Source organism: Leopardus geoffroyi, chromosome B4 (assembly GCF_018350155.1).
Source record: "Leopardus geoffroyi isolate Oge1 chromosome B4, O.geoffroyi_Oge1_pat1.0, whole genome shotgun sequence".
NCBI classification, from domain to species: Eukaryota; Metazoa; Chordata; class Mammalia; order Carnivora; family Felidae; genus Leopardus; species Leopardus geoffroyi.
Window position 1 is genome coordinate 49177613 of NC_059341.1, and position 14702 is coordinate 49192314.

At 37.2% G+C, this 14702-nt stretch overlaps 1 protein-coding gene across 5 annotated transcripts in view; it reads right to left on the reverse strand.

The window, feature by feature from the left end:
• The window catches only part of EPS8 (epidermal growth factor receptor pathway substrate 8), a 190483-nt gene that overhangs the window by 69126 nt on the left and 106655 nt on the right, over positions 1–14702 (reverse strand). For all 5 annotated transcript variants that reach the window (XM_045464476.1, XM_045464478.1, XM_045464474.1 and 2 more), the window contains exons 2-3: positions 2005–2084; positions 30–106 (exon numbers count right to left, since the gene is read on the reverse strand). In XM_045464476.1, coding sequence (XP_045320432.1) covers positions 30–106; positions 2005–2063 — 136 coding nt within the window. In that variant the 5' untranslated portion in view covers positions 2064–2084. The remainder of the gene's footprint in view (positions 1–29; positions 107–2004; positions 2085–14702) is intronic.

The following is a 14702-nucleotide window of genomic DNA, read 5'->3' on the forward strand; positions in this document are numbered from 1 at the left end:
ATTATACCTCACCAAACAAACAAACATACCATAGAGGGCCTTTGCACTTGTTCTTGAACCGTGTTCTCTGTCCATTTGGGAAAAGGTGGGTGATGATCCGTAGCCACTGTAATAAAAAATGGTCATGGTGCAGGGTTAAAGTCCAAAGTAAGCAATAAAAATTCAAAACGACAAATAAAAATTCCAAGGTACCATAATCACCGTGAGTTTTTTAAAAACATACAGAGTTAATGATACCTAGGCGTCAAAATGAGCCAGATCCTGCTGTGGTCAAGAAACAGAACATGAATGACACTACCCTGATGTAGACTGAGGTAGATGTAAATTATAGCCACGTCTTAAACTTGAAGGCAGAACCTTAGCCAAGAAGATTCAATAAGGTTGAAACTGTCTTAGAAGAGTTTAAGAGTGCCACACTAAATCGAGTTGTGAGCAGTGATCCAGTTATAAAAAGTACTAAATGACTCAATTTATAATGGAACAGACATTATTTTCATAAAAATTTAAAATGCAAAATAACACTTTATCATTACATTTGACCAGCTTTGCCCTATTTCTAGCCTCCTGTTACTAATATGTTAGGTGAAGTAAACATATTATTTGAATTTTTAAAATTCATTCAGTAAACATTTATTAAACCCTAAAATCTAGAAGAATAAGGATAATGGCAGGGGACAGGGTTCAGCTAATAGAACAAGTAAAACAGTTTCAACAGAATGTAACATCTGGATAACACTAAGAGATTTCATCAGGATGTCCAAAAACACTTTACCGCCAAGTTGGCATTTCAGCAGAAAATAAAAGTTTGGAAAGAAGCTCTACAGATGGGTGGAGAATTAAGTGAGGAAAAGGCATGCGGAATTGGCTCAAAGACGAGCCTGGTGTCCAAGGGAAAAAAAAAAAAAAAAAAAACGTATCTAGTGGGGTATGCATAGAAGAAAGGAATGGCTTCAGACATACAGACGGCAGACAGAGGGCTTAAGAAATAAGAATTAAGTTTTTATTCTCTAGATGGAGTATGTCTATTAATACAGGGAAGTGACATGATCAAAAACATTTTTAAAGAAAATAATCCCAGAACTAACGGCAAGGTAACCACATAGATAGAGGGTGCTGCAAAAATTACGGTAGGAAAAAGGGCCTTAAGTAGGGCTAGAATAGAAAGAACAGAAGAAAGGGACAGAAATAAGAGTTCCCTAATAGAAGGAAATGTTATAAATTCACGATTAAATGGATATTTGTTGTAAGAAGAAGGAGGAAAATTGAGAATGTGGTCAAACTTTCTGGCTTGCATAACTGATGGACAAGGTAAACATGGCACCTGACAATACTCGCCTGGTGTCTCTTACTGGCCAATTATAAAGAGATTTCCAAAAATCTTTACAGAGAGAAAAGATGCAGTATAACTCTTTACAAAGGGAGTAACCTGTGAATTCTGAAAAATGACTATATACCACAATGGCCAGTAGAAAATAACAACAATATTAACCATGATATATAAGGGGATGGCAACTTAAGCCAGGGTTGTGATTTCAAATTATACCTGAAGCCACAGGAATAGTTCTGTTTGCTTGTCTGGTCTTTTTATTTGGTTTACGTAGTGATAAGTATTCTGACAGATTGGACTAAGAGACCTTTAATTCTCCTCAAATGCCAATACTTTATAAGTCAAAATAGTAGAATGCTCCAGAGAAACTGAAAGCTCTGAAGCAAAGAACATGTTAACTATGGAAAACAATAATACATAAAATACCTAGAACAAAATGTCTTCTATTTGATCACTGTCATTGAGGTTGATGTTACTTTACCATCTTTTTCTTACTAGACACAGTGAACTTTTAATACTATCATACCTTAGTATTAGAAAGAGATTAAATATTAATGAGGAATAAACTACATAAATAAGTGGAGCTAGCTAGTCCTTTCATTAGAAACATAAAACAAAGCCACCAAATCAAATCCAAAAAGAACCCCAACAAATTAAATATAAATCTTCCAACCTACTTCATTTGAGATGGATACATTCCAAAGCCACTGGGATGATTAGAAATATGACCATTCATTGTGGTTTTCACTCCTCTGTTCTGAAAAAAGAAAGGTACATAGATTAAAGGTAATAAAAAGGTCAAGACATTTCAGTTTCAAGTTATTCATTCAACAAATACAGTCACTGCCAGGATGATGGCAGAAATATGAAGATAAAGATCTCCACCCTCAAAGAGCTCGTGCACCAGAAGTACAGAGGGACACAGAAAAAAAGATTCAACTGGCATTTAACATTATGTACTAGAATTATAAGCAAATTTAGGTGAGTAAAAGAAAAAATCTAAAATATAGTTCCAAATCCTCTACATATATAGGCTTAATTGTACATTCTGCTCAAACTCATAATCAAAGGTCAGTTTTATGATGTTTTAGATGTTACTTTGTGTATTGTTTCATTAGGAAAGTAATACAGGTTCATTACATTAAAAAACTTGAGAAATACAGGGAAGTACAAAATACAGAAAGGCACAAAGGGGAAAAATACCACCCAGAGCCCTACCATTTAAAGATAACCATTTAACAGTCTGTCAATTTCCTCCAGACTTTTTCCTGCATCTACTTTTCTTCTTTCTCCCTTCCTTCTATTCTCCCTTCCTTCAAAGCACATTTGACATCTTATACATACACACTTGGATACACCTTTTTTTTTTTTCCAAGAAGGTATCCACTTACATATTCCTTCCACTTTTCACGAGAAAGCAATTTTTAAAGTCAACACCAAATGATATTTAACTTCAGAAAACATTTTTAATATGTTTCACAAATTGAACAAATTCCCTCAACAAGATGAACAAGTAAAACTTCCTTACTGCTAAATCCAATGGCCTTTTCTTTCTTTGTGCTTCCAGACAATACTGCTACACCTGATTTATTTCTATTCTCTCCTGAATACTTGGTCCTTCCTAGGTTCTGTGACACTAAACAATTTTGGGTCTTATCTTATTTTTCTGACTTTTGTAGACATTATATCACCGTGTCTTCTCAATAACTGAGAGGTAGGTAGGGCACATCCCAGCTTTATTATAAGACAAAGGCAACGGGAGCAGAAGAATTAATAACTACTGAGTGACTATTATGTGTCAGGCAATAAAGCTGATACTGCCAAGGTGAACAAAACAGTCCAAGCTCTAGGCCAACACTCTAGTGGGAAAAACAGTCACTTAGTGAATAAATATGAAACTACAGAATGTTCCCATTACAAAGGAAAAGTTTAGGGTGATATGGAGGTGCATATTAAAAGAGAATGTAACTCAGATTAGGAAGCCATCGAAAGCCCACATAAAGAAATTGTATTCATGATCAGTAACTTCAAATTAATTCTTTCTCATTCTTCAGATCTCAGTTCAATCACAATGCCCTCAGGGAAGCTTTAACTGACCTCCCTTCTAGACACAAAAGCCCACTATCAGACATTCTCAGACTATAATCAATTTTTCAAAGTATGTATCACAGTTATAGTTATAGTTTTTCATTTGTTTAACTAAATGACTGATTCTTCACTAGACTATAAGCTGCATAAGGGCAGAGACTTTTGTTTAATGACTGCTGTTTCTCAAGCAGCAGGAACAATACCAGGCATAGAATAAGTGTTAATTAAATATTTATTCAAGGGAAGAAAAAAAAAGAAAGTCCATGTCCCACTTTTGAAAGGCTGCATTGCATTCCTAAGGATATAAAATTATTCATATGAAACACAAATAAGTCCCAATGTATAAGGCTCCATTTTAAATCTATTTAAAATCCTATTTTAAATGAAAAAGCCAGGTCGACTACCATAATTTTGGGAAGGGCTGAGACTTGACCTAGTTCCTGAAGAATAACTAAGAATTTATAGAGGTCCTCAAAACACTCAAGTTTATTTTTATTTATTTATTTATTTATTTTAATATATGAAATTTATTGTCAAATTGGTTTCCATACAACACCCAGTGCTCATCCCAAAAGGTGTCCTCCTCAATACCCATCACCCACCCTCCCCTCCCTCCCTCCCCCCATCAACCCTCAGTTTGTTCTCAGTTTTTAAGAGTCTCTTATGCTTTGGCTCTCTCCCACTCTAACCTCTATTTTTTTTTTCCTTCCCCTCCCCCATGGGTTTCTGTTAAGTTTCTCAGGATCCACATAAGAGTGAAAACATATGGTATCTGTCTTTCTCTGTATGGCTTATTTCACTTAGCATCACACTCTCCAGTTCCATCCACGTTGCTACAAAAGGCCATATTTCATTTTTTCTCATTGCCACGTAGTATTCCATTGTCAAAACACTCAAGTTTAATTCAAGCTTTCCCAACAGTCCTGCTCATATTTATTCACAGCTTAGAAGCAAATTTCTAAATTAAGGAACAAAGAAATACTGACCTCTCCCCTAGATAAATACTGCATTTACAAAATTACATTACATTTATGTTACATTGTTGTATTCTGTTTTTATTGTTGCTGTTATTGTTTGTTCTCCTCCAATTTATACTTGGATGCAAGGCATAGTGTACAGGTCAACCAGTTCTCTGGGGAAAAATTAAATCCTGATCTGTACTGCTTACCCCTTTCCATGGTATGAGTATTTCCACTATGGTTCATCTCAAGCTATCAATACTTTTATAGCAGCTTACAAAATTCTTAAGTATTTCACAATCGGTTCTCATAAACCTATAGGATCCGAACAGAGCACATAACTGTTACATTCTAGAATGTGGGCCAGGACAGAGGTCTGGAATAACATTCTAGATCTAGAGCCCATAGCCAGACACATTCATTCACAGTTAGAAGCCTGGAACTCTATTCTGGCACTGACTAGACTACACAAGTCAATTAAGCCTCTGTCTCAATTTTCTCACCAGCAAAATAGAGAAAATTCTTGGATCCTTCTAACTCACAGCGCTAGTGAAAAAATCAAATGATGGATGTGTAAGTTTCTTCTAAGTTTTTTTTTAAGTGTGCTTTCAAAACAAGCTTGTTCATTCAGTATGTAAGTTAAACGCTAGGGTTTGTGCTGATTTTGATCTGGTTTGCATTTTAAAACCACAGCAGCTGGTTTAATGAAAAGTGATAGCCACAGCATCTCATCCTTTTCATGTTTAATTCTTCATGACAGTCAAATAAATGCGTGGTTTGTGTTTTGTTTAAAACAGTAATCTGTCAGAATAAGAGAATACTAGAAACAGGAATAGAAAATGTCAATTTGCTAAATTGGATTTTAAATATAGAAACTTTTCCTCTTTGGCAATCACACTGTCACTCGTCACAGATGCTCATGCAGCAATATGGAGTTTCCAAATCCTTAACTATAGCAATTAGAGTGCACACCTTACAAAGGAAACAATGACAAATGCCTGGTTTTCCTTTAGGCTTCTAGAAGACATATCCAAATTACAGCTATGTAGATCATATATATAATTGAGAAGAACCATCAAGTCTTACTAGAAAAAAAATAGGTGTTTTCATTTTTATTAACTATTAAGCAAAACAAAACTAAGGAGATAAACATTTTCTTTATCACTTTAAAGATGTCATAAATTCAGTTAACTCTATTAAGTTAGCTAGTTAATCCTACTAAAAGGGTACACTAAAACTGTCATAATACCTTCTACAGATGTGAAATTAAAGCTTCATTTTCCTTATAAAAACACTTTTATAAGTCATAGTTATTATAATTTTCTTCTTCTTTTCTACAGAAAATAACATTCTTCAGCAAGCATTAAGATAAAAGTGGTAAATTTAAGATCTAAGTTAAGCACACCAAAAATGTTAAATACTGAAGTTTTCAGAGTAGTTGGAGTCCGTGAAAATCATCATAAGCAGAAATAAATGAAGCTATCTATAATATGGCAAAACCAGAAAGTTAAATTTGGTATTAGAAAGTGTTAAGATCCCAAATATAAATAAATATTTAGATTCCCTTTCCTTTTCTTTACTCTTGCTAACACACAATATCAGTTTTCAAATTGCTGAATGAGTATGTAGTCATTACTCAATGTCAGAATACCACCTACCTAATCTGGCTACCAAACTGCTAGTAGCTCTCTGTAGACTGAGCTGTCCTTGAAATAACTTGTTCCCTCAGAAAATATCACAGACTTTCTTTAACTTTTTGTTTATTTATGCTTGACAGAGTATCTTGAGGTATCTCTACTTTGATTTCAATGTAATTAAATTCACGTCTCTTCCAGTCAACAGTTAGCTATGAATAGATCAGTTTGGAGGAAGTCAAAAGTTATATAATAATTTTCGACTGTGAGGGGGACATGCCACTAACCCCCATGTTGTTCAAGGTCAAGTTTATAAAAGTGGGTCTTCTGAGTGCTCATGCACATGTAAATAGCATGTGATACCCATAAATTTACCTGGATCGTTAGCATTTCTTCCATTATAATGAAATACATATTAAACTGGGGGGGGGTGGTGAGGGTAAGCCTCCAATTTAGTTGGAATCCTCCAACAAAAATAAAAATTTGGTAGGAAGGGGAATGAAATTCAGAGACAGAAGAAATTGTCTTAACCTTTCTTTATTGCCCACTGAACCATATGCTGGGGGTTGAGTTAGGAGAAATGGCGGTTGGATTGGATCTTGAACTATTTCTCAGAAAAGTGTCCATTAAATTTCACAAGTGACATGAGGAATTTTAACTGAAATCTCCAAGTATTTATGTGGGAGTTTTCCTTTTTAAAAAAATTTTTAGGGGCGTCTGGGTGGCTTAGTTGGCTAAGCATCCGACTTGGGCTCAGGTCATGATCTCACAGTTTGTGAGTTCCAGCCCTGCATCGGCCTCTATGCTGACAGCCCAGAGCCTGGAGCCTGGAGCCTACTTCAGATTCTGGGTCTCATTCTCTCTCTGTCCTTCCCCCACTCATGCTCTGTCTCTCTCAAACACAAATAAACATTAGATAGTTTTTTTTAATGTTTATTTATGTTTGGGAGAGCATAGGAGCAGGGGAGGAGCAAAGAGAGAAGGAGACAGAGTATCCAAAGCAGGCTCCTGCTGTCAGCAAAGCCTGACAGGGAGGGGCGGGGGTCGAACTCAAGAACCCTGAGAGCATGACCTGAGCAGAAGCTGGACAATCAATCAACTGACAGGAGTTTTCTTTTTTTTCATATACCTTGGCAAATAGGCTTGAATAAAACCTTTCCTCAAAATGTTTATCCCCCGACTATATTATTTCCACAATTAACAATGGACTTGCAGTTAGCCTTATATAATGACAGCTGCAAGAAACTGACTTTTAAAGCAGTATACACCTTATTAGCGTAAGTTTCTGATTCAATTACCCTGCAACATAATTAATCAGCATAATTAATCAGGCCTCGGTGCCTCATCACCACTGCTACTATCCTTAAAAATACTGCCATTTACTCCATCACATGCAGCAGAGGTCTCAATAAAACTGCAGCTAAATCCTGGTCTTTTTTTTTTTTTTTTTTTTTTTTTTTTGGCAATAAACTTTTTTTTGGAACCACTTTATTTATATTTATAGAAAATCTGTGAAAACAGTACTGAGAGTTCTTGCATACCCCACACCCCATTTTCTTATTGTTAACATCTCACATTAGCATGACGTATCTGTCACAATTACTGAACCAATATAAGTATTTTATTAACTAAAATCAATACTTTATTCAAAGTTCCTTCATGTGTTTACCTAAAGCTGTTGGGTTTGTTTTGTTTTGTTTTTCTGTTCCAGGATCCTCTCCATAATACCACATGGCATTTAGTCCTCATGTCTCATTAGGCTGCTCTACACTGTAACCATGTCTCACGCTCCCCCTTTGCTTTTGAGGACTATATTAGTTTTCCAGGGCTTCCATAACAAAGTATCACAAAGTGGGCAGCTAAAAACAACAGAAATTTACTCTCTCACAGTTCTGAAGGCTAGAAGTCCAAAATGAAGGTGTCAGTAGAGCTAAACTCTCTGAAGGGTATAGAGGAGGAATCCTTCGTCTCCCCTAATTTCTGACAGTTATCTGGCTGGTAATCTCTGGTTTTCCTTGGCTTGTAGATGCATCACTCAAATCTCTGCTCTATCTTCATATGGCCTCCCCTGGGTGTCTGTGTTCAAATTTCTTTCTTCTCATAAGGACACCAGTCAGTGGATTGGGGTCGACCCTAATCCAGTATGACCTCATCTGGATTTATCAGCAAAGACCCTCTGCAAATGAGGTCACAGACATAGGTACCAGGTAGCAGGACTTGAGCCTATCTTTTGGGGGAACACGATTCAACCTGCAATAATGACCTTGATAGCTTTTTTGAGGAATACTGTATTTTGATATTCTGTAGGCTGTCTCTCAGTTGGGATTTGTCTGATGTTTTCTCATGATTAAGCTGGAATTATAGGTTTTGGAGAGGGAGACCACAGAGATATGTGCCACTCTCACCATATCATATCAAGAGTCCACGCTTCTGGCTCTGAGAACATGGTTTATGCTAACCTTGCTCACTGACTGAGGCAGTATTTGTCAGGTTTCTCCATGATAAAGTGACCTCCCTCCCCACCATTCTACAGGCCTGTTTGGAAGGAGTGATTACATGCAGCCCACAACTTACAGGGTCGACAGTTATGCTCCACTTTCTACAGGAGGGAATATCCGCATAAATTATTTGGCATTCTTCTGTATGGGAGATTTGTATATTCTCCACTATTTACTCATTTATTCTATTTTTTAGTCAACAGAAAAGATGGAAAAACAAACAAGAGGGGATCGGATTCATCAAATAGAAACTCCTGATTATTCAAACCCTATAAACTCCTATTTCAGGTGCTTCAGACAAGATCTGAGTTAACCTTCCCTTCTGTTCTGGGTATAGATAGTGCTGAGAGGGAGAGCAGGAGAGAGGGAGAGAGGGAGAGGGAGAGGGAGAGAGAGGGAGAGACGGAGAGAGTGAAGACAGAGAAAGAAAGAAAGAAAGAAAGAAAGAAAGAAAGAAAGAAAGAAAGAAAGAAAGAAAGAAAGAAGATGAGAGAAAGATAGGAAGGGAAAGAGAAAGAAACTGAAGCATGGGAGAGATCATAGCCCTTAACAAAAAAAAAACCTTGGCTAACACCACCAAAAGATGATTGGAATTTTAAAAAGTAAACATTATCTAGGAAGTTCAAATCTTCCCAGGCAGAAAGTTGTTGAGTGCATTCTCAGAAGAGGTAGAAGAATATTTACTGTGGGTATTTTCTCACAGAATAAGAATAAAAGTACAACTTTTTCTGTCAGTTCAGTTCTCAACTGAACACATATCAGGGAACAACATTTTGGAACAAGAAGTAAAGAAAACCATCCCACCTAACTCATCTCATCCCATTCCCCAGGAATTTTTTTTTCAAATCTCTACTTTTTGAAAATCAGCCTTAAGGGTTAGTATTCACTGACATTCTATGAACCTTTTGGAAAGGTTTCAAAATGAAATTTTGTGTCACTGCTAGTGCAAAACAAAAGCTACTGAGGAACTTAGGATCTCACATATGACTATTTTTTATTGTGAGATATTCTTTTTCCATAGTGTGCCATAAGCCAAATTAGTACAGCTCAACACATTTTACAGAGGCAAACAGATAAAGAGCTATCTGGGCCTGATATAACCCACACTTTTCTATTCTAAATATGTTCTAAAATCATCGTTATGGGTTTAGAAAGAAAAATACGTTCTAAAATCATCTTTAATGAGCCCAAAAGTCTTGAATTCAAATTTTATTATGATGTATTAAATGGCCTCTAAAAATAGTAAATCATAAAACCTCACAGGTACAGTGAGAAGAGTTTTAACCTACAGATGAGATATAACATTTTTAATATTTAACTACCCTGCTGTCACATGATTACCTCCCTCTGCATTACCCAGAGCAAAGGACATGAAGCAGTAAATAAGACACCACTGGTGACTCACTCTGATCTGTCAGTACACCTCCTTACGAGGACTGATGGTGTACAAACATACCACACAGCTTTATAGCAAATGTAGCAAACGCCACACAAAGCGGCAAATGTCACCTTTAAGCAACTATTATACTCAATTCATCTTACTTTTCTAAATCATAAATACATCTCCCCAAGGTTAGTGTAAGTAAAAAATGCTTAAGTGTTTAACTACACAGGACTTTTTTAAGCAATGCAATTCTGTTTAAATGGAGGTTAAATAAAGCTTTCTACCAGATTATAATGTACCTCACCCCCAAACTGCTTCCCAGATAGTTTATAAAAAGATGCTACTTCTCACCTCAACCTCATTTCTGCCTGTTTGCCATACTACTCCAACAGTGATCATTTCGGTAAGAGGACACAGAGATAGCATATCTCATCAAGGATTATTCATGATTTCAATTTGTTCTATATTGGCAAGATACAGTTTTAGAGATCCAAATGCCGGCATAATGGTTATATGGGGGCAGGTGTCTCAAGTTCAACATCTATAACTTTATAAGCCAACAAAGTCCATGACTGGACTAATAAGGTAAAACTCTCCAGTCATGCTTAACGACTCCTTATTCCTATTATTCCACACTGTTTAACATTTTGTTGACAGAAAAACAGTGCATGCCTTTCAAAATACTATTTTTCACTTATCTTCAAAATCAGAGACAGTCCCCATATGCTACTAAAGAGTGATGTAACAAAAAACAGTCAAAACACAACAGAAAAATCAATTCCAGTCATTATCTACATTTGGCTGAATATAAAAATAACTGATAGTCCGTACTCCCACGAAGAAAACATATCCTAACAAAACCTTCCTTGAAAACTCTCCCATCTTATACAGAAATTTTAGGGGGGGAACAAAAAGAAGAAAAAGTAGGGGCTTCTATGTGGGTCAGTCAGTTAAGAGTCTGATTCCTGATTTCAGCTCAGGTCATGATCTCCCAAACCGTGAGATCGAGCCCCATGTTGGGTTCCGTGCTGACAGTGGGGAGCCTGCCTAGGATTCTCTCTCTCCCTCTCTCCCTTTGCACCCCCTCTGCTCATGCTCTCTCATTCCCTCTCAAAAATTAAAAAATAAATAAATAAATAAACAAATAAATAAAGTTCAAGGGAAGTCAGAGGAGTGGGCCTCGAAACCAAAATCTTCCTCAAAAAAGCGTTGAATCAAAGAAGGTAAGATAAAGATCTTTAGAAGTGAACAGCACACGTAGGGGCACCTGGATGGCTCAGTTGGTTAAGTGTCCAACTTCAGTTCTGGTCATGAATTCAGGGTTCGCAAGTCTGAGCCCCACATCGGGCTCTCTGCTGTCAGTGCAGAGCCTACTTCAGATCCTGTCTCACACCCTCTCTCTGCTTCTCCCTCTGTCTCTCAAAAATAAACAAACATTAAAAAGGAGAAGAAGGAGGAGGAGGAGGAGGAGGAGGAGGAGGAGGAGGAAGAGGAGGAGAAGGAGAAGAAATAATGAATGGCACAGTGGGGGGAGGAGACATCCAACAGGATCATTTATGTAGTTCAACGTGGCAAGTAAAAAGACAGAACGCAAAGTGGGCAGCTTATGCTGGGAAGGGGCTAGGCATTCAGTTCATAAAAACCTTCTTCCAGGGGCACCTGGGTGGCTCAGTCGGTTAAGCGTCCGGCTTCGGCTCAGGTCATGATCTCACGGTCTGTGAGTTCGAGCCCCGCGTCGGGCTCTGTGCTGACAGCTCAGAGCCTCGAGCCTGTTTCAGATTCTGTGTCTCCCTCTCTCTCTGCCCCTCCTCTGTTCATGTTCTGTCTCTCTCTGTCTCAAAAATAAATAAACGTTAAAAAAAATTAAAAAAAAAAAAAAAACCTTCCTCCAGGCTGTAATACATGAGCTGAGTAAGCCAGAAAACAGAAGAGCAAACACAGGAGACAGCATGGTACCATGCTTCTGTTAGACCAAAATTCAGTGTTTAGTCACCATATCTGTGTAATGCTATTCACAGTATAGACTAAGATTACATTTCTTTCATTGTACAATCTTTTGTCTTTAGAATTAATAATCATCTTACCTTCAACCCTTAGTTCTCCTTCATTTCCATTAATTTGATCCTTTCCCTCTCCACCAAAAGTGAAGTTTCTTTTGATGCATTTAAACACAATCTACTCTACCACTATTCTTATCTTTCTGCAGTCATCTCTCCCTGATTCCTACACCTTCCTGTTACAATCAATCGATTAGTCCCTAGGTCTCCTGTACAGCATTCACTGTGGTTTCCAAAGCAGCCTTATCCTACCCATTATTTCCTTTTCCTCCTATCTTCAAACCTTGTTTCTTGGATCCCAGGACTCTCTCTTCTTTACTTTTACTTTTTTATCTTGGAAGATTACATACTTCAGGGTAGAAGAAACGTAATTTCTGCAGCTTTACTAGGCTGAAACCATGTTTATTATACCTTCATAGATGGCCAGTAGTTTGTCTTGGTTTCCAGTGCTATCTTGCAAATTACTTTTGCTCCCAAATTTTGAAGCCATTGTTCTGTCTCCAGGGTTCCTGCTGAGATATTAGGTGGCATTCTGTTTCTCAGTGGCCTATTTTCTTCTTTCTGCAGTTCTGGAGTTTGGGAATCTTCAGTCTTTTTCCCCTAATGTTCTGAAATCTCATGAATACACTGGTATAGACTTTTTTTTTTTAATTCAATATATCAGAAATTCAGTGGATCTTTTCAATTTGAAAATCATGGTCCTTAAATTCTAGTAAATTTTCCTGAGTTATTTCTTTGATCGTTTCTTCACTACATTTTTTTTAAATTTTACTTTTCTAAAAAATTCTATTGTTCTATTCTGAGGACTGAGCTTCTAATTTTATTGCCTTTTCACTTTTGTTTTTTCATTTCTTGGTATTTTGTTCTACTCTCTGGTGGCTTCCTTAACTTTATCTCCTAAAGTCATTTAAAATTTTTCAAGTCTTCTATCAATTTTCAATTTCCAGGAGTACATTTTTATGCCCTACATGTTCCTTTTATCATGATACTTGTTCTTATTTCCAGATTGCAGTATATTCTTTGATCTTTCTGAAAATACTAATGACAATACTTAACAGTTTTCTTCTTCTCCCTTTATTGTGCCTATTGCTGTCAATTTTGTTTTCTCCAGGCTTGTTTTGGTCTCTAAATTTCCTCAAATGTCTGATGATCACTGGTCACTATTCACAGTGAAGATAAAACACTTGAAGACTAATTAGAAAGTTCTGTGGGGGCACATGGGTGGCTCAGTTGTCAGTCTTGTCTGACTTTGGCTCCTCAGGTCATAGTCTCAGGTTTCATGAGTTCAAGCCACACATCGGGCTCTCTGCTTGTAAGTGAAGAGCCTGCTGTCAGCACAGAGCCTGCTTCAGATACTCTGTCTCCCTCTCTCTGTCCCTCCATCACTCGTTCTTTCTCTCAAAAATAATAAAAATAAACATTAAAAAAAAAGAAAATCTGTGTAGGTGAGTGGGACTTGCCAACACATAGGTTTCACTGTGGAATTATCTGGCTGGGCTATTCCAGCAGGAGACCCTCAACCAACAGTATCCACAGGACTTTTGCACAGAAGGGTCAGACTCTTCAAAAAAGCATCTTCCAATTGAAATCCTGGAGAATATATATCTAACTGCCAAATTTTTGGAGATGAGTAGAGGACGTGTGCTGAGAGTACCTCACTATTTATTTAGTATTTCATTTTCCACTCTCCTTCTATGCCTTGGTGTCCCCTACTCAAGAGTTCCCTAGCCCACATTCTCCACAGAATTAACTTCCAGTCTTGCTGGAGTGTGGGGAGGCATCTGGGGCCTAAGTTCACTTTAAACACACTTACCACTTAATTCTCCTGTTTTCAGCCTCACTCTCATTGTCGGGCCTTTCTGAGGTTCTGAAGGGAAAATCAGGCTGCTTCTCAGAGTCTCTCGCTAGCAGCTCAGGTGCCTGCTTCTTAGAGCTTGTAGGTTAGTAACAATCACCCACAGGCTTTCCAGAGTCATTTTATCTCACTGAATTCCTGCATTTTTTTGAATCCCTTTGCTGTCACTCTTTTGAAAGGAGTGGAATAAATGTATGTGCTTGATCTGCCTTTTCCTGTAACATATTTTCATTGTCAAAACATTGACAAATATTTGTTAATGGAAAACTCAAGGGAAAAATTCAAGTCACCTCCAATATGAACTTGAGAGGTTAAGGTGGACTATAAAATATGAGCACAAGTTTATACTAAAAACAAAAGGACCAGAACAGCCGCAGTGAAAGCAAGATAAAAAATGAAGGAAATTTACCTCACATAAGTCAGCTGATATTTTGGTAGATATGTTTAACTACCTGATGTTATATATAACAACAAATGCTGTTTTCAAATCCCAGGAAAGAAACAACAATTATAGTGAGTAAAAGTGAGGCAATATCCCCAACTACATCAGGCATTATTGTTAATTTAAAAAATGCCTTGTTTTTCTAGAAATTAAACCATAGCTTTAACTGCACAGCAGTTAGGTGACTAAATGAAACCTGAAATTACCCTTAGATAAATAATCAGTGATGTATTCATTTTAATGATTCAGATTTTTAATCTGTTTCCAAAGAGAAGCCCTATTTAAATGAATATAGGTGGGAATAAAATCTTTGTCAGCTTCCCAGAATAGAAGTCAGAGATATCTGTGCATTAGTTTTAAAATTCAAGTTGCCTAAGGGGTGCCTGGGTGGCTCAGTCAGTTAAGCAACCGACTTGGGCTCAGGTCAGGACCTCACAGTTCATGGGTTCAAGCCCCAC